This window comes from Magnolia sinica, chromosome 2, assembly GCF_029962835.1.
Source record: "Magnolia sinica isolate HGM2019 chromosome 2, MsV1, whole genome shotgun sequence".
NCBI classification, from domain to species: domain Eukaryota; kingdom Viridiplantae; phylum Streptophyta; class Magnoliopsida; order Magnoliales; family Magnoliaceae; genus Magnolia; species Magnolia sinica.
Window position 1 is genome coordinate 52381446 of NC_080574.1, and position 25270 is coordinate 52406715.

A 25270-nucleotide genomic window follows, 5' to 3' on the forward strand; every position below is an offset into this window, starting at 1 on the left:
TACACTGTTCATCTATTTTTAGAGATCATTTTAGATTATTATGCAAAAAATAAATCATATTCAAAGATCATCTGGACCACACCATAAATAACAGCGGAGATAATGATTTTCACTGTTAAACAATTCGTAAGGCCCACCATAATGTTTATTTTCCATTCAATCTACTCGTAAGGTCAAAAATACCCGAATGAAGAGGAAAATCAAATTTCATATTGATCCAAAATTTCTGTGACCCAAAAAGAGTTTCAATTGTAGAGGTTTAATCCCGCTTCTTTTTGCAGTGTGGTCTACTTGATAGTTATATCTGTCTTATTTTTTCGTTTCAAACCTTAAGACGAGCTCATCAAATGGATGGATGGTTTGGATATAACACATACCTCATGATCAAACTCACGTAACTTGCTGACGTCAATACAGCAGCTATACAGCTAGTGCGAGGTACACCAACCAATCAGCTTCCGAAATACGCTGCCCTTCGGCCTGTATTCACGGCCGCCTGGGACACGGATTTGCTACTCCCCTTGCCACCAGCCCCATGGTTGGTGGTCAGTGATCTGTGGGCCCCACCATGCTGTATGTATTTCATCCATTCTGTCCATACATTTTAACAGATCATTTTAGCGATTGATACAAAAAATTAGAGGGATATAAGCCTCAGTTGGACCACACCACAGGAAAACAATAGTAATTAGATATCCACCATTAAAATCCTCATAAGGCTCACTATACTGTTTATTTGATATCCAATCTGTTGATTAGGCCATACATGCCCAGATAAAGGGAATAAAGAAAGTTTAGCTTGATCCAAAACTTTTATGCCCTCAAAATTTTTTTAATGGTCAACGCTCATTCAACACTGTTTCCTGTAATGTGGTCTACTAGAGGTTTTTTTTTGATACCTCATTTTTGGTCTCATATCATAAAATAATCCGGAAAAATAGGACGTCATAGATGAAACACATACATCAAGTTAGGGCCCACGGAGCACCGACCACCGGCCATTGGCTGGTGTCAGGGGAGTAGCCAATCCGTTTCCGGCCGCATGACGAACCTCGTACGGGCGCGGATTGCGTCCTACCCCCGCCCAGACAGTAATCCATCCGGGCAGGGCTCCGTGGTGCCCACCATGATGTAAGTATTAATCCATGCTGTTCATTGCTTTTCTCATATCAAGAAATAAGGCAGGTACGGAGCTTAAGTGGACCACAAAGTGGGGATTGAACGTCCACCATTGAAAACTTCTCGAGAACTTGAGAAGTTTTGGATCAAGCTTATATTTGTTTTTTCACTTCATCCACGTCTACATGACCTTATTAGTAGGTTGGATGGTAAAAAAATATCGCGGTGGCCCTTAGAAAGGTTTCAACTGTGGCTGTCATTATCACTGCAGCTTCCTTTGGTGTGGTCCACTGGAGCTGTAGACCTGCTTCATTTTTAGGATCATAATTAAAATGATCCAAGAAAAGTGATGAATGGCGTGGATAAAACACTTACATCACGGATCCCTGCCCAGACGGATCACCGTCCGGGCAGGGTAGGACGCAATCCTCATCCACCTAAATAATGCAGTATTCGAAAATTTAGGTTGGCCATAGAACATGAATTGAGGGGTTGTAGGTATGATGCTTTTTTGAAGTGAACTATATAACGTTGAATCAATCTGAATTTTGGAATAAAGGCCTGAAACTCTGTGTTGCACGTGATGGATGGAGTGGATTTTGTGCAAGTTAAGCTTTTCCTCCCAAGTTAGTGAAATTAACCCCGGAAGTTACTTAGTGGGAGGGATCAAGTATTTACTTATTTCACCCGCTCTAAAGCCCTAACGTGCGCGCTGCATGCGGAAGGATTAATCCTGCGCACTCCCTGCCAATGGAGGAAGGCGATTGCAGGGCGAAGAAGGCCGGCGGAGGTCGGCAGTGCTCCATCTGCAATCAGAAGAGGGCGGCCCTCAAGAGGCCCAAAACCCTACAACAGGTATCTCCTTGAAATTGATATTTCCAGCCCCCCTTAAATTGACATTCTCATCACTCTAGGGGTATTTTGTTCATAAAAAAGTTCCTTCTATTATGGCTGTAGGACTTGCAATTTTGGGGGTGTGTAAAATCTCAATTCCTTTGCGGAAATTGCGTTTTGTAAGGAGGGTAGGATTGTAAATTATGGGAATGCGAGTGCTTGTTTGATGGGTGTGTTTCGGTTTGCTGGTCCCTCATCAGGAACCATTTAGTTGGATGGTGTTGCTCGATGGGGGGAGACTGTTGCTCATAGCATACCAATCGGATGGTTAGTGATGTGTCTGATTTGGTTTGGTCCAGCAACTGGGCAGAATCAGTCAACTGAGTTGTTGGGGTGGTTGAGTTAGAATAGGATGGAATTAGGAGTCAGTTATGTAGGAACTAGTCAGTTGAGTTGTTGGGCTGAGTTAGAACATGAGTTAGTTATGCATAAGATTGTTAATAGTTCTGTATTCAAAGGGAAGTTTTCAATAAAAAATAGCATAAGATTTTTAGATTTCTATTATCTTCTTTAATTTTGGAGGTGGACTCCCTTTGAAGTGAGTCAACTCCCACTCTAGTTCTCCAAAGCTCTCAGAAATAGCTAAGCAAGGAAATCCAGATGTAACAATCTAGTTTCAGAGCCGACGGTTCTGGGTATGGCGGAGGGAACTCAGGGCGAAGATAGAAGAAGCATTTCAACAACTCCAATACACTTCGGAATAGTAGAGACAGAGATTGGAGTTGTAGGGGCAGCGGTTGGACGTGATTGTTCAAATGTTAGCTGCCCTTGATCTCAAATACGATCAAATGTCCAGGAATGTAACCCAAGAACCAGAGGTGAGTTCTGGGGGAAGAGTAAACTACTCTTGACATCGTTCAGAAGGAGAGTGAATTGCAGCTAAGGGTCATAACGGACTGGTTCAGACTCGTGCTTTAAAGTTGGACTTCCCCAAATTTGAGGGAGGCGATCCTTCGGGTTGGGCGTACCGCGCATAACAATTCTTTGCCTATCATCATACTGCTACTGATCAATGGCTTCCTATTGCTTCATTTCACATGGAGGGTGAGGCACTGCAGTGGTTTAAGTGGCACTAGTGGATCCAACTAAGGAGGACTTGGGACGAGTTTCTGACAACCCTTACTACAAGGTTCAGGCCTATTGAGTAGGATGACTTTGCTGGGGCTCTTGCAAAGTTGCGTTAGACATCATCAGTGCGTGACTACCAGACCCAATTTGAAAAACTTACTAACAAAATTGTGGGTCTAAGTGAGGCATTTCTGGTCAGTTGTTTTGTCTGTGGGTTAAAGGATGAGATATGGTTAGAAGTGTAGATATTCCGTCCTACCACCATGAATGCAGCTATCGGGTTAGCATGGCTACAAGAAGAGAAGCTCATACTCAAGCAAAGGATGAGTAGGCCTGAAGCAAGCAACGCTGTAATGACTTCTTCCGTAGTTTTTCCTAAGCCGTCTGTTACCATTAAATGTTTGACTCCTATGGAAGCTAATGACAGATGTGACAATGGATTGTATTGTTATTGTGATGATAAATTCCAGATAGGTCATAGGTGCAAAAATCTTAGGCTGTTTATGATCGAGTGTACCAGTAGATGCCGAAGAACACCGTAAACAAAGTCACGAGGTAGATATGGATATAGAAGGTTTGGATGAATTATCACTAGAAGTTTCATTACATGAGATTGTTGGGTCAGCAGCTCCTCAAACCATGCGTATGAATGGGTCCTTACATGGTCACCTTATTACGATGCTGATTGATAGCTGCTCCACTCATAATTTCTTAGATCCGGGAGCAGCCAAAAGTGCTCATATTCCAATCCAACAAGGACCTCAATTCGTGGTGATGGTTGCTAACGACGATCGTTTGGTGGGAACATGTAGGAGTGTTGGATTACCTTCATGATCCAAGGCATCCTCATTACGACTGATTTTTCTTGACCACCTTGAGAGGTTGTGAAGCTGTGTTAGGGGCCCAGTGGCTGTGAACCCTTGGGCTGATATGGGACATCTCAAGACTTGCTATGTCATATATGGATGGTTTCAGAAAGTGCAAGCTTCATGGATTGCAGTCCACCCAAATTATTTGTGAAGAACAATCTACATTTAAAAGGAAGGTATGCAAGGGAGGCAAGGTGTTAATGTTCCAGCTATGCAGCCTTGTGACTGCCACTAATCAATCAAAGATCGTGCACCTAGAGCTGCAACAACTGCCAATTGAGTTCGGTGATGTGTTTTCAGAACCTATTGGGCTGCCAACTCCCCGAAGCCATGATAATCGAATGACATTGGTTGACACAGCTAAGCCTGTAAACGTGCATCCCTACAAGAAAAATGAAATAGAACGATTAAGGAAATGTTGAATTATAGAATTATAAGGCCCAACACTAGTCCGTACTCGTCTTGTCTCCCATGCCGCTGGTTAGGAAGCAAGACGGGAATTGGCGTATGTGCGTTGTCTACAGAGCTGTTAATCAAGCCACAATAAATGATAAATTTTCCTTTCCTGTTATAGACAAGTTAAATGATCTATATTTTATTCAAAGCTAGATCTTCGATCCGGGTATCACCAAATTCAAATGCACAAGGAAGACTACCTAAAACGGCATTTTGAACCCATGAAGACCATTATGAATTCCTGGTTATGCCTTTTGGGCTTCCCAATGCTTCAATCACATTTCAAAGCCTCATGAATGAAGTGTTCAAACCTTATCTTCAACGATTTGTATTAATGTTTTTTGATGACATACTAATATTTAGTCGGTCATGAGAGGAGCATTTGGTACACTTACAGGAAGTGCTGAAGGTTTTAAGGCAACACAAATTATATGCCAAGGAGTCTAAATGTCGATTTGGGTTCTAAGAAGTGGAGGAGTGCTTGGGCCACATTCTTTCAGCCAATATTGTAGTGGTTGACCTGTCAAAAATTTCCAACATGGTGGATAGTCGAGATCAATGACACCAAGGGCTCTGTGAGGTTTCTTGGGTCGTACAAGGTATTACAGAAAATTCATTAAGAACTATGGTAAGTTTGCTGCTCCTATAATGTCGTTACTTAAAAGAATGCTTGGTTGTAGATTAATGAAGCTGAACTACCCTTTGATTCTTTGAAGAATGCAATTATCCAAGCTCCGGTTTTGGCCCTTCCTAATTTTACTAAACCATTTACGACATGGATATGAATATCGGTATCATATTGGCCGATACGACCATATCATATCTGTATTGGCATAAGATGATACGTGATACGGGGTCGTATTGGCCTAATACGAAAAAACTGACTCATATCGGCCGATATGGGGCCGATACGGAAAGTACAGGCTGATATGCTCATAAAAGCCTAATTTTGATTTTTTTTTTTTTTTTTTTCAAAATTTCACTCACGTCTCCTCTTCTTTTTTCATTTAAACCATGGAAGAAGCTTAAAAACTCATTTTAGGCTAGTTTAGACCTATTTTAGGATCAAAACAAATGTTTTGAATGGGATTTGACAAATTGAAGTGAAGTGGACCATTGTGGAAAAAATCGAAAAGAAGGGTAAACCATCACTTTCTTTTTTATATTTTCATCTTCTTTTTGTTGTATTTCGATGTAATGGGCCCTAGTTCACGAAATCATGCTTGATTTACATTCAATTAGGGCCCATTTAGTTGACTTTCAACAAGTCAAATCAACGAACAACTTTCTTATCAAAGAATGGTCCGATAAACCATTGAATACATGGTAAAAAAAAAGAAGATAGATTCTTGGATATCTCATTTTTTCCTAATTTTCTAATAATTTTCTATATATTTTTGTTTTAAAAAAATTTTGACCGATACAGGCCAATATGGCCCCAATATTGATACGTGATGTTGTATTGTATCATTTTTCCGCCAAGCCGATATGCCGACCGATACCAACATTCGGAACCATGATTTATGATGGAGTGTGATGCTTCAGGGGGTGGGATTGGAGGAGTTCTCATGCATGAGGGACACCCTATAACATTCTTTAGTCAAGCATTATATGGCCAACATCTAACTCTCTGCTTACGAGCAGGAGCTATTAGCACTTGTGGCTGCGGTTAGAAAGTGGAGACCCTACTTATGGGGTCGACGGTTCATGGCTTGCATTGATCAAAGGAGCCTTAAATTTCTCCTAGAGCAAAGAATATCACCTGTAGTTCGGCATAAGTGGTTGTCAAAGCTACTCGATTATGATTTTGTTATCGAATTAAAAAGGGGACAAGGAAATATGGCCGCTCATGCTCTATTAAGAAGAGAGGAGGAACTGAAGGTTACAACCATCTCAATTTACTGTTATGTCTAGATTTCCTTGGCTTAGCTATTTCTAATGGAGAACTAGAGAGGGAGTTGACTCACTTCAAGGCGAGTCCACCTCCAAAATTAAAGAAGATAATAGAAATATGAAAATTTAATACTATTTTTATTGGAAAACCCCCTTTAAATACATAATTACTAACAATCTTATGTATAACTAACTCCTATTCTAAGTCATTCCAACAATTCAATTAACTGGTTCCTGCATAACTGAATCCTAATTCCCTTATATTCTAACTCAACCACCCCAACAATTTGGTTGACTGATTCTGCCCATGTGCTACACTGAACCGAATTAGACACGTCACTCCTCCCCCTTAAACTTGCCTTTTCCGTAAGGTAAACGTCTGGGAACTTATAAACAATGGAAAATCTGTGGTGATTCCCTTGTTTCTTGGTCGAAAACTAAAAATATGCAATCCTTAAAAATATGTAACAATACCCACCCATTATAGTAAAAATTGGAGATCTATAACTAGAATTACTAATTCCTAAATGCTTTAGTACCAAGATTGGAGGTCAAAGACTCTAAAACTATGCTTCTAGCAGAGCAGGTTGATAGACGACATTCTTAACAAAGAATGTTCCAATACTTCATCAAATACATGTCAAAAGCACATATAAATGATAGATTTCTCCCATCTTTCTTATTTTGTCATCGCATACTGCGCCCCCCCCCCCCCCGCGAAAAAAAAAAATTCATGTCAATTCGCCCTCTGAAGATGATTTTCAAAACCTTGGTTATAGCTAGTGTTCGAAGTATTGGTATCGCTACATGTTTTGTTGCCTAGGGATACAAAAACAATATCAATATCGCTAATAATCGGAAATGCGGGGAAACATGAGAAAAACAGTGGAATTTTCAACGTAACTTTGAGAGATGTTAAAATGTACATATTTACATATTTAGAAATAAAAAATTTACGAAAATGAATGCATACATAACAAATTTCCATTTAATGGGGGCGTTAAAAGCATGTGTTGTTGTAAGAAATCAGTCCAACCATCCCATCCAGCCTATTTAACTATCCAACCTTCCATCCAAACATCCATCGATATTGCAAAATATCAACGACACATGATATTTTACTAAGAAATCATCAACAATTGGAAATGAAACGAAAGATTGTAGTCTCAATATCGCGCATGTTGCAATATCGATAATATCGATATATTATCAATATTATTAATGACAAATTGAACACTACAGACAACCATGTTCCCATGAAAAAATTGAAGTAAATTTTTTTTTTTTTTAAATAAACAAAAATTTGATGATATCAATATGTCGGCGATATTATTGAAATATTGTCGATATACTTATAATAAAAGCATTACTTAGAATTTACATAGTAGAAAATATTGGCAATACATTAGCGATGTTGATGCATTGGCAATACAAGCAACACCTAGAATTTACATAGTTGAAAATATTGGCGATTACATTAGCGATATTGATATGATGGTGATACGTAGTGATACATTGCTAATACCTAAAATTTTTGATACTACCAGTGTTATCGGTATTGCTACCAGTGTTATTAGTATTGCTGAGTTGGAGATAAAGATAATATCGGAGATAATTCGAACACTGGTTATAGCTCTTCTTGGTGGAAGATACTGCCCAACTATTTTCTAAAGGCTAAGACTATTCTCTCTAAAGATTTGCAGGGAATGCTTTTACTCTGTCTTTGAGGAGGAGATTCACAATGTTATTGTGGATAGCCAACTATTCAAACCCGGGGAACGTGTCGCCATTGCAGCTTCTGGCGGAAAAGGTGAACAATAAAAAACGAGCGATGATTTCATGGGATGAGTCACTTGACTGGATATTTCTTTTCCATACAACGTTTGCATGTCTCCTTTCTGAAACCACATTCTTATAGATCATATTTGTTGGTTGCCTTGAAATATTTTTAGCTAAGTGGCTTATTACTATCACTCATATGTATTCTGATGATACCATTTCTACCTCTTGGAAAGATTTTGATGGTATCATATGGCTGGATTTCTCATGGAATGTGTTTAGGGAAGTAGAGATATGTACATACATGATTCATACATACATATATGCATGCATGTATGTGTTTTCATTATCATTATAGTGCAAATGAGTTGTGTGGGCCTGATGTGTTCTTGACATCCACTCCAACCATCATGCACGCTATCCCTTGCTTGGCCATGGGCCCAAAAATCAGGTGAAGACTTGAGTGAGCCACACAAGCATCAGCATATGTGTGTGGATATAGATATAGCTATGCTTCCCTAAGTACATTCCATGAGGCATCCAGGCTATGCTTCCCTAAGTACGTTCCATGAGGCATCTAGGGCTATAATACAATCAGTCAATAATTGTATTCTCATAAAACACATGCACAATCACAAATATAGATATAGCTATGCTTCCCTAAGTACATTCCATGAGGCATCTAGGGCTATAATCAAGGTATTCCATAATGGTAACGGTGGCCGTAACAGCCACCGCCTTTACTTTTACAATATAGGGTGTAACGGCCATTATGGTCTCTCTCTCTCTCTCTCTCTCTCTCTTTATTTATTGGGAAAAAGTCCAAAAAACCTGTATTAGCCCCATAACAGACTGTATCGGGGCCTTTACAGCCTTTATGGGGGACGTAACGGGCTGTTATGGGGGCTGTAACTTCCTTTACAGGTCATTTTTTTTTTTTTTTCTGTAAAGGCCTTTACGACCCCATAACGTGTAACGGTTGCCACCGTTACCTTTATGTATCGGCCTTTATGGCCCCATAATGAACTTTACAGCACACCATGGTTATAATACGATCAGGTAATAATTGTATTCTCGTAAAACACATGCACGATCACAAGAAGCCATTTTGCTCGAAGTATTTCAAGGCAACCAATGAATAACTGAATACTCTCCTCCAGTTCTACAGTAGTTATGTCATTCTTGAACCAGGACCATATTTATATGCTTTTTTCTGTTGCAGACTCCACTGTGCTAGCTTATGTATTGTCAGAGCTGAACCGTCGGCACAGTTATGGCCTAGATCTCTTCCTATTATCTGTTGATGAAGGCATTACAGGTTACAGGGATGACTCACTCGAAACTGTCAAAAGAAATGAAATTCAGGTGCGGTGATTTGGGGATTTCACCCAGTGCTTTTATACCAAGGTCTTCTTCGTTTGTTCCATGAGTTTGCATACATCTGGTCTTTGGTGTTCCCTTTCAATTTTGTACTCGCATATTTATAGTTTATAAATTTCATTATTGTTTTTTGGTGATGGGTGGCACTAACTCCTCCAACCTTTGACTTAAGAGGTTAAGAAACCATGTATACCAGCCTGGAAAAGTTTTTTTTTTTTTTCACAAGATGAGTCATGTGATTCCTGGTTATAGAACCTCAAACTGATCCTTGCTTTCTTGTTTGTTAATGTTTTATGTTTTGATAGGTAAGCTTTGACCAGACTTGCAACTTCCGGGTTGTGATCTGGTCAATGGAACTGCAGGCACTATCCCGTGTTTTTTAGGCCTCAAAAGCCCATTTGGCTATCCAATCCATTGATTGCCTACTGAGAGGAGTGGAGAACCCCCAGTTGTGCACTGGGTTGAGAATGAAAGAAGAGGATGAGTGGGGAAGAAGAGATAAGGGAAAGAAGAAATTATTACCTTGAATCGAAGAGAATGAAAGATAGATAGTTGTGGAATCGCTCAACGTGGGTCTCACACCCTCTCTAATATCTAGAGATGCAAGAATGCTTTCTCACAAAGCCATCGAAGATTTTCTCTTTTTTTTTTTCGAAGACTAGGGTTGATCTTGGATACCCCCCTTTCTAATTTTTATATTTTAATATCCAATCTAAAACGTTCAATATGTCCAAAACAAATACTAAAGTATATAAAAAAAGGGACTTGTAGGGTCCAAAATTTGGTGGTCAAAAAGAACCAACGGTCCGATCATCATGATCTGGTGATCCGATGGGCCATTAGACAAAATCCAACGGTAAAAAACTCCAAAAAAAGCAACCCCACATGCATCTTCCCAGTATGAGGTCTTCCAAATGCATGAACCATGCATGTGGGGATTTCAATGCAGCCCGCTGGGCCTCGCATAGCAACCATCTAGCCATAGTGAAAATGGGGTCCTAGTTGGGGTCTTCCTCCTTTGCCGGTAGACACAGTAGGATGATGCTCTGATGTCCTCCTCAGAAACTTTGGCTGATAGTTCTGAACTGGGATCAATAAGAAATTGTATAAGAATAGATAAAAGTTCATCAAGAATGCATGTCAATAACCTAGAATTACTCAAGGGTTTCTAGAAATCACTCCTAGGAAGAGAATGTATCACACATTCAGATGGGCAGCCATAACTTGTCAGCAATCTTTATTGATTATTATTATTATTTTTTTTCTGCCACAAAAAGATTATTTATATCCCTCCATAGGGCTTCCATCCCAAACATAAAAAGACTAAAATACCCCTTTTGCTGCAATAAATACCAAAATACCCCTACTGCATAAAAGACTAAAATAACCTAACTAAAAGACTAGTACACTTAGGCTGCCCATATAAATAAAAACTATTAATTACTAATTAAGACCGCAAGTGGTCCCATCACCATCATCATGCCATATGAGAACTGCTGGTCTACCACGTGGCCTCCTCTAATAAGTCTTGAAGGACTGCTTAGGATACCTATCAGTGTGATTCTACCAGTTCATGTGCACTGGATCCTGTCAGAACTCTGCAGTTAAGTCTGCGTGGGTTAGACAAGTAGCAGGATGGGTGACCTCTTAGAAAGTCTTCATTTTGCAATCATTGCTTTTCTTTTCTTTTTAGTAACTCCACTTGGTAGCAAGTGCATCAGCCAGTTTTGTAGCCTGGGTGAAGGAGGGTTGATATTAGATTGGGGGCTGGTAATCGAACTTTCGCTAAGCTACCATGGCAATAAGCAGATCCCAAGTAGCTGGGGCAATGCCATGATGATGATAATAATAATAAAAAATCATATAATTGTGCCATTAAAAATGATATAATCGTACCAGTGTGTTTGGCCTTTTGAACTCGGCAGGGGACTGTTTCTAGTCCTGTCGTCAACACTGTCTGCATCTCAGTCGTAGAGATTTCTGTTAATGAAAAAGCTCCGTGGGAGTAATGAGACTTGTGGCTATTTCATTCCACTCCACTTTGATGTTATTGATGCACTATGAACTGTGATGTTGATTAACTGAATTGAACTTAAGTTAGAAATATGGTCCTGACTTGTTCTGTGAAGTTCTCCAAGGATCAAAATAAGGATTATGTTTGAAATTTCATCCATATCGTTGAAACTTATTCCCTGCTTCCACGATTTGTTTACATTGTGAAGAGGAATGTTGGTCCATCTAATGTTTCCTCCATCTGTTTGTTAGAGTAGGAACATGAATTTAGATCTATCATTTCTTCTATCAGAAGATCTGTTTGGAACCCCTCCTTTAGGGCCCATTTGGATGCACTTCCTCAAAAGGTAGCTTCCGAAAAAAAAAGAGGGGACTTTAGGCTTGCTTTTTTGGTAATTGGATCATTTTATTCAAAAAAGAAAGACAGAAAGACACTATACAATGAGGGAAGCAAATAAAGCAACCCCCCCTCCCCATAGAAAAAAGAAAAACCATGTAGAGGACTAAAAAAAAGAGACCTTCCCTACTATCCTACCCTCTATCCGATATCAGAAAGATCCACTAGAAGCTCCTCTCTTTGCCAAAACATCAGCCCACATGACAGAAGGTAACACACAACCTATCTCTGATTTCATGAATTTCTTCAAGAATATCTGCAAACCTCCACATGGCTACCCTCCCTAGCCCACCCAATGACATTTCTGGAGTCCCCCTCCACCACTATCCGGTTGAGATTGTATTTCTCCATGATTCTCAAAACCAAAACGGCATTTAGGCCTCAAACGCCCCTTTGGAGGGTGTGCCCAATTGGGCCCTTATGAGCTTAACATAGCTCTGAAAGCATTTTAGATAGTTTGGCAGTTTTTACGGCTGCTCTACCTCTTTTTTGTTTTGTATCTCATTACTTGTTATGTGCAATGGGCGTAAAATTGTTTTGGTTAATGCTGTGAAAATGCTTCTACCTCTTTCATGTCTTTGTCATTGTATAATTGTTCTGGTTAATGTTCTTCTGCCTCTTTCATTTCTTTGTTCGTTTTGTAATGGGGTTGGCCTATTTATGGTGATGCTTATCATGATTCTCTGAATTTTTACTTTTGGAGTCATTTATCGTTCTGTTTGCCTCTCCTTATTTACTCGTTGCTTTTCTCATTTGATATTTTCAGTATGGGTTGCCACTGAAAGTTGTTTCATACAAGGATCTATATGGTTGGACAATGGATGAAATAGTGAAGGCAATAGGCTTGAAAAACAACTGCACATTTTGTGGCGTTTTTCGTCGTCAGGTATGGAACTCCAAATTTCGTTTATTGCATGAACCCAGTTGCTTTTATTGGTAACTTTCTTTTGCCACTGTTATTACTTGTTATACATGTTCATTAGTTTTCTAACGACTCTATTTCTGATCGCTAAAAAAATTACATGAAAGATTTCATGATCGGTGTAAAACCTCCACTCCCAAAATGTAGAGTTATCTCCCTAATGCGGGTTTACTAGCAACTTCATTACCAGGCATGGAGTATTCTCAAATTGGTGCTGAAATGTCCTTTAACAGCGTTGGTGGTAGCAGAGCAACCACTAATGGTAGTCATGTCATATAAATATAAAAATGAAAGAGCTGGGACAAGGCTGTGATGTTGATGGTCATGGTGATGATGAACTTCACCATGGGATGACAAAAGCCCAAATCTAGACTGTCATGCTTCCTGTGGGAGAAGCCTGCTGCATTAACTGCTGAGCTTAACTTTCTAAAACTGGGATTGTGGAGTCTGTTTGAGATCATGTAAGGCTTAGTGAAGTTGACAAACCATATGTGAAGATTGCAAAAGATCTGCCCTTATGATGGCTGCTCTTCACCTTCATCTGTTATTAAGGTCACTGACAAAACAACAATAAGATACCTAATAGATGCCATTTTTGCTGCCACAGCTATCTCCCAAGGACCATAGTGATATGTGTGTGCAAATTGGAAATAATCACATCGAGTGAACTCCACCACTATATTGGTAGAGTCGACCCCAAATCGAGACACATGGACAGTCCAATGAACTTATCCAGACTGTCCACTAAGGTCCAGCATACATTTCATAAGCTACCATAAAAAAATCCCAATCAGACCATTCTAACTGTCTGATCAATAGTTTATAAAATGGAGGGTCATCATCATCACCATCATCATCTAAGCCTTATCCCAAATTAATTAGGGTCGGCTACATTAACCTTGTTCCGCCATTACACTATCAAGGGCCATAGCTTCAGTTAGACCATAGGTCATCAAGTCTAAAAATAGTCTAATCACAAATCTAATACATTTATTTGTCGGGGATGATCATGGGTCCCTTGTGGTTCTAAAAGTATCAATTCCATTCGGTCATCCTAATCATCCCATATGGCTCGGAAAATGAATGGTTCTAAAAAAGTCGGCCATCTTATAAATAGATTTGAGCATTAATTGTTGTGCTCCACTGTGTATGGTGCAAACCACAAGTTCTGGTGCTATTGCCTCTAGGTGATCAGTTCTCTTTCCCTTTTACGGTTTACTAACTGCAAGCTGAATATAAGGACCCATGGTCACTGATCCAAACCATTGGTATTATGAGGCCTGCTTTGGATGTTTGACATACCACAAGTTGTGGTGCTCTTGCTTCTAGCTGATCAGTTCTCTCTCTCTCTATTTGGGTTTGGTAATTGCAAGATGAGTGTCAGGACCCATGGGCCACTGATCCAATCCATTAATATTATGAGCCTAACTTTGGATTTTTGACATAACAAAATTCTCCCAATGGAGGAAACGTAGTCCTTCAACAGGTGGCTGAAGAAATCAATGGTTATAAAATAAAATATATGAATTGTTCATGTTCAATTAAGAAAGGCCAAATATTCTAGGATATTTAAAATTGGGGACTATTGGTGCATAAGCCATATAGAGTGAGGCCCATTATGTTGACGGTTTGGATCACTTAGACATGACCCCCATTTGTACAGTCTGAAAACCTAAGTGTACTATGCAAATTCTACACATGAGCATTTTATAACATCTTTCACTGACAATTCAAAACTGGGCAGGGGTTTTGGCGTACTACAACATTCGTACAAGTAAGGCTCCTCCACCTTACATGTTGCATATACCACAAATGTCAGTTGCCCAAATATTGGAACCCTTTATAGAATGGTCATGTACGGAAAAAAGATCGAGTAGACAACATGACCTCTGATTAATGGATATATTTTTATTGAATTGGGGTGGAATGCTTTTGATTTTAGGGTCCATTAGATGCCCACCAATTTACCAAACGGTCCGGTTTGGTCCGGTTCTAGAGTGCACCGGTTCAAGTTCCAAAAATCAAAGAACTGGTGACATCGGTTCGGTTCTCGGTTTAGGGGTATATAGAACCGAACCGAACCGTGAACCGATCCGTAGAACCAAACCGTGGATCCAATCCGTATAACCAAACCGTGGAACTGAACCGATGTATTTTTGCGCACCTTATAATTATTTTCTCTAGAATAATTATTTTCGTAAATGTATTTTTGCAAACCTTATACAATATCTAAACTATTCATCAAATGGACCACAACATAAATGGACATGGACTTGCAATTGGGCTACACAAATGTCAGTTGCCCAAATATTGGAACCCTTTATAGAATGGTCATGTACGGAAAAAAGATCGAGTAGACAACATGACCTCTGATTAATGGATATATTTTTATTGAATTGGGGTGGAATGCTTTTGATTTTAGGGTCCATTAGATGCCCACCAATTTACTAGCTAGGATAGCACTGACAGTGTAATGTGAGGATCTACACACAACACATGCTGCCTCGCTGTTTTAAAACCCATGTAGCAAAATTCTATCACATGACATTTTCCCTTTTGACTTTCAGTTGAAACTGAGCACCCATGGTCATTGATCCAAACCAATGATGTTAAGGAGCACACTTTGGATGGCTGTTACACAAAAGTTCTACCCACGCGAGTTCTACCTAGTGGCGCACGGAGTTCCGATCATTTTACCACTTACATGTGGTCCTCCATTCCACCAGTGCGAAATCCTTGCCGTACCTTCAAAGCCTTTTCCTAGGCATTTGTCCTCCTCTGGAGGTGCTAAGTTGCCACTGTAGGACCGGAGCTCTTGTCATCCACCGTACTCGGGTGCTCTTCAGTCTTTCCTAGGGCACAAATACTTTGAATTTCTTGAGCTCCCTCACGAAACGTTGTTTCCTCTAAGAATATCATCGTAGTTTCTCGGGAGATGTCCAATCGACCATCTCGAATGATAGGTTGTAATGAGGTGAATTGCTCGAGAGAGCCCTCGATGGTTGGAAATGTTACGTGGCAGACTCATAGTGCCTTAACGTCTCCTTCGCAAGATTTTTTGGTAACGTGTCCACCCCCAACCTCGATGCCTTGCATTCGGGCTTTTGCGTGCTTCGAATCCGGATGTTCCCCCTGCGAGTTGTGGGATAGATCTTCGCGTAGCGGTGGACCCGGATTGCTCCCCACGTGTCATAATCCGGTTTCCGCACGATTTGTAGAAATCTCGTCTGCTCATATTGAGATTCATGCCTTTCATCCCCCCTTGGAAGATAGTCCCCCTTGCATCCCGCCAGAAGGCACTCCTGAATTGATTCAAACGATATTTTCCAAAGGAAAGGAGGTGGTTCGTAGTGACGAAGATTGGGGAAATCCCTTTAATTTGGCACCAGAAAGTTCCTTGGAGGATTCTGATGTTAGCCTGTCGTGTGATTCCTTAGAGGATGTTTTTTTTTTTTTTTTTTTGGTGAAGATCTTCCCTTGGAAGGATCCTTGCAGGATCTTCTTTCCTCTCCTCATCTAAGCAGAAAGGGGCTATCCTCCCTCGTTGGCGTGATCCCTTCTTTTCCCATCTCTCTTCCTTATGAATCTTTTCACTCCTTAATGCATGGGCATTTTCACATTGGGCTTGAGTGGGTTGGCCTGTGGGATGCGGGGGCACACTCAGGGTGGGCGGGCCGTGTGAGGTGGAACCGATGTGATTTGGGGCCCACGAGGAGGGTTTGGCCGAGGACCTAACTCATGGATGAGGGGCCTAGGCTTATGAGATAGAGGGATTAATTTGCCATGCTCTATCAGTTTGAGCTTTTAGAGCAAGTGATTAATTGTCCTACATCATTCCTCCCTTGCGTTTTCAGCTCCCTTTGTTTCTTTTAGTTGTAAAGAAAGGTATCCCTGATCCTCTTTTTGTGTTGGATGGTCCCCTCGCCTTAATCCCGATCCCAGTTTTTGAACCATTAGTTGATCCGGAAGAGGAGGCCATCATTATTACACCCCTTAGAACCTCTTTTGGAGACATTTCGCCTCACTTTTAACAGGTAGAGGATCATGTCTCCTCCATCTCGTTGGAGGTGTTGAGGGTTTAGTGGAGGCTATTAAGAGAAAACAGTGGGTTAGGGAGGCTGTGGGGCATGTTGGTTGATTATCAGGGGTAGTTTTTGGAAGCTCGGATGATGACTACATTGCTCTCTTTAAGCTGGTGGTAGAATGAGGTCTCAGAGTGACTGTGGAGGGCTTTTTAGTGGGATGCTCTCCTAAGAACCCTCAAAAAAATAGGGAACTAGCCAATCTAGGCATCTCTTCTTCGGCCATTCCGGAAGCTATCCCGCTTAAAGATAGAAAGGAGAGAGGCTCTCTTAAATCCTCCCAATGAAGATTCTCTTTTAAAACATTCGGGTTCTAGGATGCCCTCAGAAGCGGTCTAAGTAAAAGAAACGTGCTAACACTTGAAAGCTAAATTGGTCATCCTCCAAGAAACCAAGTTGCAAGCTGTTAAGAAAGGTTTGATTAAATCCATGTGGAAAAGTAAAAGGTATGGATTGGTTGGCCTTAGATTCTATTGGTTCATCGGGATGTATTCTTCTTCTTTGGGATACTTTTTCTAGATTTTTGGAAGATAGTTGGGTGGGATGCTATTCTATCAACACTCTCTTCCAGGAATCTTTTGGATTCATTTATATGTTTTCAGGGGTTTACAGCCCAAACAACCTCTCTTATCGGCCTTCTTTTTGGTCCGAGCTCTCTGATGTGTTTGTTAAATGGAATCTCCCTTGGGGCGTGTTTGATTTTCTAAACCAATTGTAAATACACTGCAAATGGGAGTAATGATTATTTCTTTGGGTAATTGCGGCATTGTTACCTGTGCTTGATTTGACGATTACTTTTTGAGCTAAAAAACCAAGGACACTACGAAATATATTTGGGGCCCACCTTGATGTATGTGTCTTATCCACACCGTCCATCTGTTATGCTAGCTACATTTATGGCTTGACCAAAAAAATGAGGCTGATACAAAGCTCAAGTGGACCACACCACAGGATTTAGGGAATCGAACATCTACCATTAAAAACTTATCAGTGCCACTACTTCCTTTAGTGTGGGTCACTTGAGTGTTGGATCAGCCTCATTGTTTGGCTCATGCCTCAAAATGTTACGTAAAAATGGATGGATGGCACAGATATATCTTATATATCAAGGTGGGGCCCAAAAATTTAAACTAATCTTTTAGACTCGGTTTTCAAAATTGAAATATAATTGCATTTTCAAACGGGTGAAGAAGTAATAATTACTAATTCACTGGGCATTTACATGGGATTTGGAAAATCAAACAGGCCCTTGGGCTGTGGGAGGAGATTTTAACGTTTTTCGGTTCTCTTACGAGAGACTAAATAGCGTTAGAATTTCTAGATCCATGAAAGATTTTACGGAGTAAGTCAGCATTCAAGGGTTGACGGATCTGCCCATGGGGAGTGTTAACTTTACTTGGACTAATGGGCATTCCCCTCCTGCTATGTTTTTGTTAGATAGATTTCTTATTTCTCCCCTTTGGATCCAACATTTATCCTTTGCTCGTCAGAGAGGCCTTCCCAAACCAGTCTCGAATCATTGCCCGATTCTTCTCGAGATAAGAAATTAACTAGGGGCCTAAACCTTTCCACTTTGAACTTGCTTGGTTGGAAGTGGAGGGTTTCAAGGATTTGGTCTTTGTCTAGTGGTCATCTTTTATGGTTGAAGGTTTGGCCTGGTTTTGTGTTACATAAAAAACTTCAGATGTTGAAGTCCAATATGAAAGCTTGGCACTAGGACATTTTCGGATCTTGAGAGCTGGAAATGGCCTCTCTTCTTGCTACTATCCAGGAGCTAGATCTCAAAGAGGAATTGGGCCAACTCTCTGAGGCCGAATCGATTTTTAGATTGAATCTTTCCTCTAACTACTGTGCTAGATTGACAGGGGTGATAAAGTGGAGACAAAGGTCTAGGGCTACTTGGCTAAAAGAAGGTGATCGGAATACAAAATTCTTTCACAGCTATGCTAACGCGAGAAACCATTCAAACTTTATCTCCTCCATTTTGATCGGGAGTACAATAATCACTGATAAAATCTCCATTTGCTTAGCTTTAGTAGATTTCTACTTTAATTTGCTGACGTCTGATAAAATCTCGTGTCCCAAGTTAGATAACTCTATTTCCAAGGAGGATGTGGTGTTCCTTGAGAGAGATATTGATATGGATGAAGATAAGGAGGCTGTTTATGGATTAGGGAGGGATAAAGCGCCTAGCCCGGATGGCTTTCCGATTGCATTCTCCCAACTTTTCTGGGATCTAATTAAGGAGGACCCATTTAATTTTCTTCTCGACCTCTTGATGGGAATCGTTTGGCGACGGAGTTAGGCTGCACTTTCCTAGCCCTAATCCCTAAAGTCTAGGGGGTCATCTATGCTAAGGACTTGCGCCCTATCAGTTTGATAGGTAGCCCCTATAAATTTCTCTCTAGGATTTTAAGCCAAAGGTTAAGGCTTATTGTTCCTAAGGTTATTTCCCCCTTTTAATTTGCTTTTGTTGAAGGGAGACAAATTTTGGACAATATTCTTATAGCTAATGAATGCTTGGATTCTTATTCCCGTCTTAGGAAACCATTAATTCTTTGCAAGCTGCACTTGCATACGACTATGTCGAGTGGGATTTCCTAGGCTACATGCTCTAAAAAATGGGTTTCAGATTTAAACGGAGGGTGTGGATTAAAACTTGCGTTTCCTCCCCTAAATTTTCTATTCTAATTAATTACTGAGCCTCTCAGTGGTTTACTTTCCAAGGGTCAAGATTTGGGTCTTTTCAAAGGCTTCAACATTGAAAATGTTCACATTCCGATTTCTCATCTTCAATTTGTTGATGACACTTATGAGAAAATGATTTCATACATGGCAATGATTATTGTGTAGTTCAAGGTTATTTAAGGTTTTAAGATGAGTTTGGTATTAACATACACCTTCTCTCAGAGGTTTGTCCGTCTTATGCTGATTTTCTTGGATGCAAGCTGAGTTCGTTGCCTACTATTTACTTGGGTCTTCCTCTTTGCATTGGTAAACCCCTATTATACCTTTGGTATAGGATCATTGAAAGAATGGGTAGTAAATTATCTTCTTGGAAGATGAATGTGCTATCGCTAGGAGGGAGAATTAATCTCATTAAAGCCTCTCTCGAATCTGCCAACTTATTACTTTTCTCTCTTTCGGTGCCCCAAATTGGTTATTCTTAGAATTGATAAGTTGAGAAGGAACTTTATGTGGCAAAGTGGTTCCGAGGGGAGGAAGTGATGCAGGACAATTAACCACTTGCTCTAAAAGCTTGAACTGTTAGAGCATGACGAATTAATCCATTTATATCAAAGCCCAGTCCCCACATCTCATGGGTTAGGACCTTGGCCGAACCCCCCTCGTGGGCCCCAATTCACATGGGTACCGCCTTACACGAGCCACCTGCCTCACATGGGTGGGGCCCACCTCACACGGGCCGCCCACCCCGAGTGTGCTGTTGCATCTCACATGCAACCCCACTCGAGCCAGTATGAAAATGCCCCTGCATTAATCACCCCTGATGAGGAGTCTCGAACACGAGACCTCCCGCTCTGATACCAATTTAATGCAGGACAATTAACCACTTGCTCTAAAAGCTCGAATTGTTAGAGCATGACGAATTAATCCCTTTATCTCATAGCCTAGGCCCCACATCTCATGGGTTAGGACCTCGACCGAACCCCCCTCGTGGGCCCCAAATCACATGGGTACCGCCTCACATAAGCCTCCCGCCTCACACGGGCCACCCACCCCGAGTGTGCCCCTACATCCCACAGGCAACCCCACTTGAGTCCGGTGTGAAAATGCCCCTGAAGTTCCATTTGTTAAACTGGAAAGAGGTTTGTTTACCTTATGGGGAAGGGGGAGCCAGTGTTCGAAATATCGATACTATCAGCCAATATTATCGGTATCGCAGTCCAACGATACGAAACCCTTTGGAAGATACTAAAAAATTGGAAAATTTTACAGAATACTTTTTATCGATCGATATATCAATAAAATATTGCATAATATCGCCAAAAATCGTTTGATATAGCTAAATATTGTTCTAAATATCGTGCGATATCAACGATAATATCACTTTTATCAGGATTTTTTTTCTTTTTTCAAGAAATTTGCTACACAACACCAGCCGGGGCTACTGTAGCCAATTCCGGGATGTTGGGAGAGCATCATTATCCGAAAAAAATGAAAAAAAAAAACTTTCATTGGTAGATTTCGGTACTTGTAAAGAAGATTACTTTGATCGGAAGCTGCGTTTGATGGGCCATTCGAATCGAAGTCTCTGATTTGGAGAGATTGGGTGCGAAATCTAGAGAAATCCTTGGCATTTGGGAGAGATTTTAGGGTTCCCGCATTCCGGAATCCTCTGCTTTGAAAAAAAGGGGCCCCGAGCCCTTATTTACGGGAAGAGGAAGGGTTAGTGTACCGCACACGATTGACATGGATGGTGTGTTGACGTCACCAAGTTCCGTGGGTCCCATCATGAGGTATATGTTATATCCAAACTGTTCGTCCATTTGGCGAGCTCGTCATAAGGCTTTAGCCAAAAAATATGACAGATCCAAAGATCAAGTGGACCACACTGAAAAAAACAACGGGAAATTGAACTTCTACAATTGAAATCCTTTTGGGGGTCACAGAAGTTTTGGATCGATATGATATTTGTTTTTCCTCTTCATCAAGGTCTTTGTGACCTCATGAATAGATTAGATGGAAAATAAACGTTATGGTGGGCCCTACGAATGTTATAACGGTGAGAATCATTGTCCTCATTGCTATTTGTGGTGTGGTCCAATTGAGCTTTGGATACGACTCATTTTTGGGCTCATGATCTAAAATGATCTATCCAAATGGATGAATGGTGTGGATATAATAAACACATTGTTGTGGGGCCCATGTAACTTTGATCTTGTTTGAACTGTTTGTACAACTCGAGCTCGAGGATCGTCAACACTCATCTTCGCGGATGTGGATTTCTTGCGAAAGGCTTTCGCAGGAAGTTCCAGCGCTGGAAACTTAGGTGGGGTCCATCGTGATGTTTGTGAGAAATCCACCCCGTCCATCTGTTTTTTGAGATCATTTTAGGACATGCGGCCAAAAATGAGCCGGATCCAAGACTCAAGTGGGCCGAAAATGTGAGGATTGAACGTCCACAGTTGAAATATTTGTGGGGCCACAGAAGTTTTGACTCAGTCTAATATTTGTGTTTTTAATTCATCCTAGTAGTAATGACATTATGAACGGTATGGATGGAATGTAAACATCACCGTCTGTCGACCTAGGGAGGTTTCAACTGTTGGAATTTCCCTACCCACCTTTTCCTTTAGTGCGGCCCACGTGAGTCTTGGATCCTACTCAATTTTTGCCTCAAGTCTTAAAATAAGCTCACAAAACGGATGGACGGGGTAGATTTCTCACAAACATCACGGTGTGCCCCACCTAGGTTCCAACGCAGGAACTTCCTGCGAAAGGTTTTAGCAGTTATCCGCATCCCAACTTTGCACTACACGTACCCGCACCAGCCAGGTCGTCGGTGTGTGGTACATCATCCAATCCACACCATCCATCCACTTTCATAAGTCATTTTAAGGCATGAGCCCAAAAAGTAGACAGATATAAGCTCAAGTGTACCACACCACAAGAAAACGTGGTGGCAATGATGTCCACCGTTGAAGCTTCTTAGGGCCCACCGTAATGTTTATTTGCCATCCAATCTGTTCATAAGGTTTGACAAACCTGGATGGGAAAACATAAATATTAACTTGATCCAAAAAATTTATAGCCCCAAAAAAGTTTAATGGTGGTCATTCAATGACCACTATTTTGTGTGGTGTGGTCCACCTCAGATTTGGATCTGCCTTATTTTTCGGCCCATGCCCTAAAATGATATGTTAAAATGAATTCACAGTGTTGATACACCATCTTATATCGAGGTAGCCCCATGGTCAGGGTCCCATCCAAGTCGTTGGTTGCTTGGATAATGTCCTAAAATGACATGGAAAAACGGATGGATGGGGTGGATATTGAATGCACACATCATTAATAGGTATGTTTTCTAATTTCTAATATATCTTTTGCTTTTGAATACATTGGTTATGTTTTCATACATATTTTTATACATTTATAAATGTTATGCATCATATTTGAATATATTTACCTTAGTTCAATCAGATAATGCATAACTTAGGACCTTATACAAAAGAAATTTATTATGTGTACTTCTTTTTTGAGATTTTATGATTTAAAAGTGTGTATTAAGGTCTTTTTAAATAATCCCTAAAGTTTTATAAAACAATTCAACCATTTTGCCAATGCTTCCCCATGTTTCCTAAAAAGTGCGATAAATTACACGATACAAACGATATATCCCGTGCGATAACCGATATGTATCTGTATCCCAAGGTTGCGATACACTGCGCGATACCGATATTTCGAACACTGGGGGAGCTAACATCAGGGATCTATCCCTTGTCAATGAGGCCCTTTTAGGTAAGTGGGTCTGGAGATTTGGAAATGAAAATGATAGCATGTGAAATCAAATTATCTCTGCTAAATATGGTCTTTGACCCTAAGGCTGGTGGGCGAAGTCTTCTTCACTTTCTTCACTCTACTGAGCATCTTTCATTTGGAAAGGTATATCTAGGAGTGCCCCTTTGGTCTTTGATAGAATATCCTTTTCTCTAGGGAATGGCTTCAGAATCAAAATTTGGCTTGATTTATGGTGTGGCAACCAAATTCTAGCTGAATCCTTTCCTACCCTATTCGCTATCTCCTCTCACATGGATGTTCTTGTCAAAGACTTTCATTCCTATGCAGTATCTAGCTTCCCTCTTTTCATGGGAATTTATTAGACTCGGAGATCGAGGACTTTACTTTCCTCTTTCATGTGCAGGTTTTTCAGCCCTCTCCTAACGACGAAGACTCAATGAGGTGGAGACTTTCTATTTCAAAAATCTTCTTTGTTTGATTGTTTTACAATTCCTCTGCAGCGGTTTCTTCTACATCATCTTCTTCACATACTGCTCCTCTTTGGAAATAAGGAGTTCCCCCTAAAGTGGTTGCATTTGGCTGGTTGGTGGGAAGGAATAGAATTCCCACGGTTGACAATCTTAAAAAAACGAGGAATGTACATCCCCAACGTCTCTCCTGTGTCACCGCTTTGAAGAAACGGTGGACCACTTTTTCATCCACTGTCTCTTCACTTTCGACATCTGGTGGAGCATCCTTAGACTGTCCGGGGTAGCTTTGGTTATGCCTTCATCAATGGATGATCTTTTTTGTGGGTGGCATGCTGAGCTAGGAGGGGCGATGGGTAAAAGAAAGTGGAGGATCTTATTTCTAGCTATTCTCTGGGAAATTTGGACAGAAAGATATAACTGCTGTTTTAGAAATCTTTCTGTTTCTGCGGCTAGTGTTCTCTTGAGTGCTTGTCATGTTTTGGGATTGGGCTCTTAGTGTCTTTTGTGTTTTCTTGGGAAGTCTCTGTCATGGGACAACTTTGTGTTTTTTTTTTTTTTTGGGTGGGCTTTTGTTTCTCTTTTGTTTGTCTGCTTCTGTTATGCATTTTTTTTTCCTACCTTTCTGTTTGCTTTCTTTCATGTTTTCTTTGTTTCTACTTCAATAAAATATTTACCTATAAAAAAAAGTTCTACCAATGCCAGAAGCCCAACCCTTTAACAAGTGGGCAGACAAATGGATGGTTAAGACAGAAAGTGTAGGAACCGATGGATTTAGTAGAAAGGGTTCATTTAAAAAAATAAATAAATTATTTTTATAGCTAGAATCTTTCTAATGGGGGACTTTTGGTGCATGTCCACCTAGTGTGAGACTTTCGATTTGATGGTTTGGATCACTTGGCCCTCAACCCAAAACATTTTCAAAGTAAAAAGACAAGCGTACTATGGAAACTATTGGCATGAGCATTGTATAATACCTCCTCTATATACCTCAAAACTCTGTTGAAAGTGCAGTCATGTGTGCTGAAGTTGCAATACAGGTTAGGCTCTTCTACATCAAATCCCAACCATCTAGATATGGAACCTCTTGGAAATTGGTCATTTCTCAAATTTAGATTGAATAGACAATCCTAATTGATGCACGTTCCACCATCCCAATTCAAGAGAAAAGCCTAGCCTATGAATCTGGCCCAAGCCAACAAATCTAGTCCATTATTTCAGCCCAAGTGCATTCATGATGCATGGCTTTGGGACCATGTTGCATCCATAGAAAAAGGAAGAATTTGAAATTGAAGCATGTCTTGGAAAGGTCTCTTATATTTTGAAACTTTTTATTTTTATTTTAATTGTCTTAGAAAGATGTTCCATGCATTGGGAATATATAGTTGTGATTAATGTATTTGAGAGGGTTGGTGTAATTGGTCTATATCAATGTTGTCAAATCACATATG

The 25270-nt window shown here is 40.4% G+C and overlaps 1 protein-coding gene across 1 annotated transcript in view; it reads left to right on the forward strand.

Moving 5' to 3' along the window:
- The first annotated feature begins 1676 nt into the window (after positions 1 to 1676).
- Positions 1677 to 25270, forward strand: part of LOC131237099 (cytoplasmic tRNA 2-thiolation protein 1-like) — a 41561-nt gene continuing 17967 nt past the window's right edge. The window contains exons 1-4 of the mRNA XM_058234754.1: positions 1677 to 1974; positions 7995 to 8109; positions 9301 to 9443; positions 12635 to 12754. Of these exons, the coding sequence (XP_058090737.1) occupies positions 1870 to 1974; positions 7995 to 8109; positions 9301 to 9443; positions 12635 to 12754 (483 nt within the window). The 5' untranslated portion in view covers positions 1677 to 1869. The remainder of the gene's footprint in view (positions 1975 to 7994; positions 8110 to 9300; positions 9444 to 12634; positions 12755 to 25270) is intronic.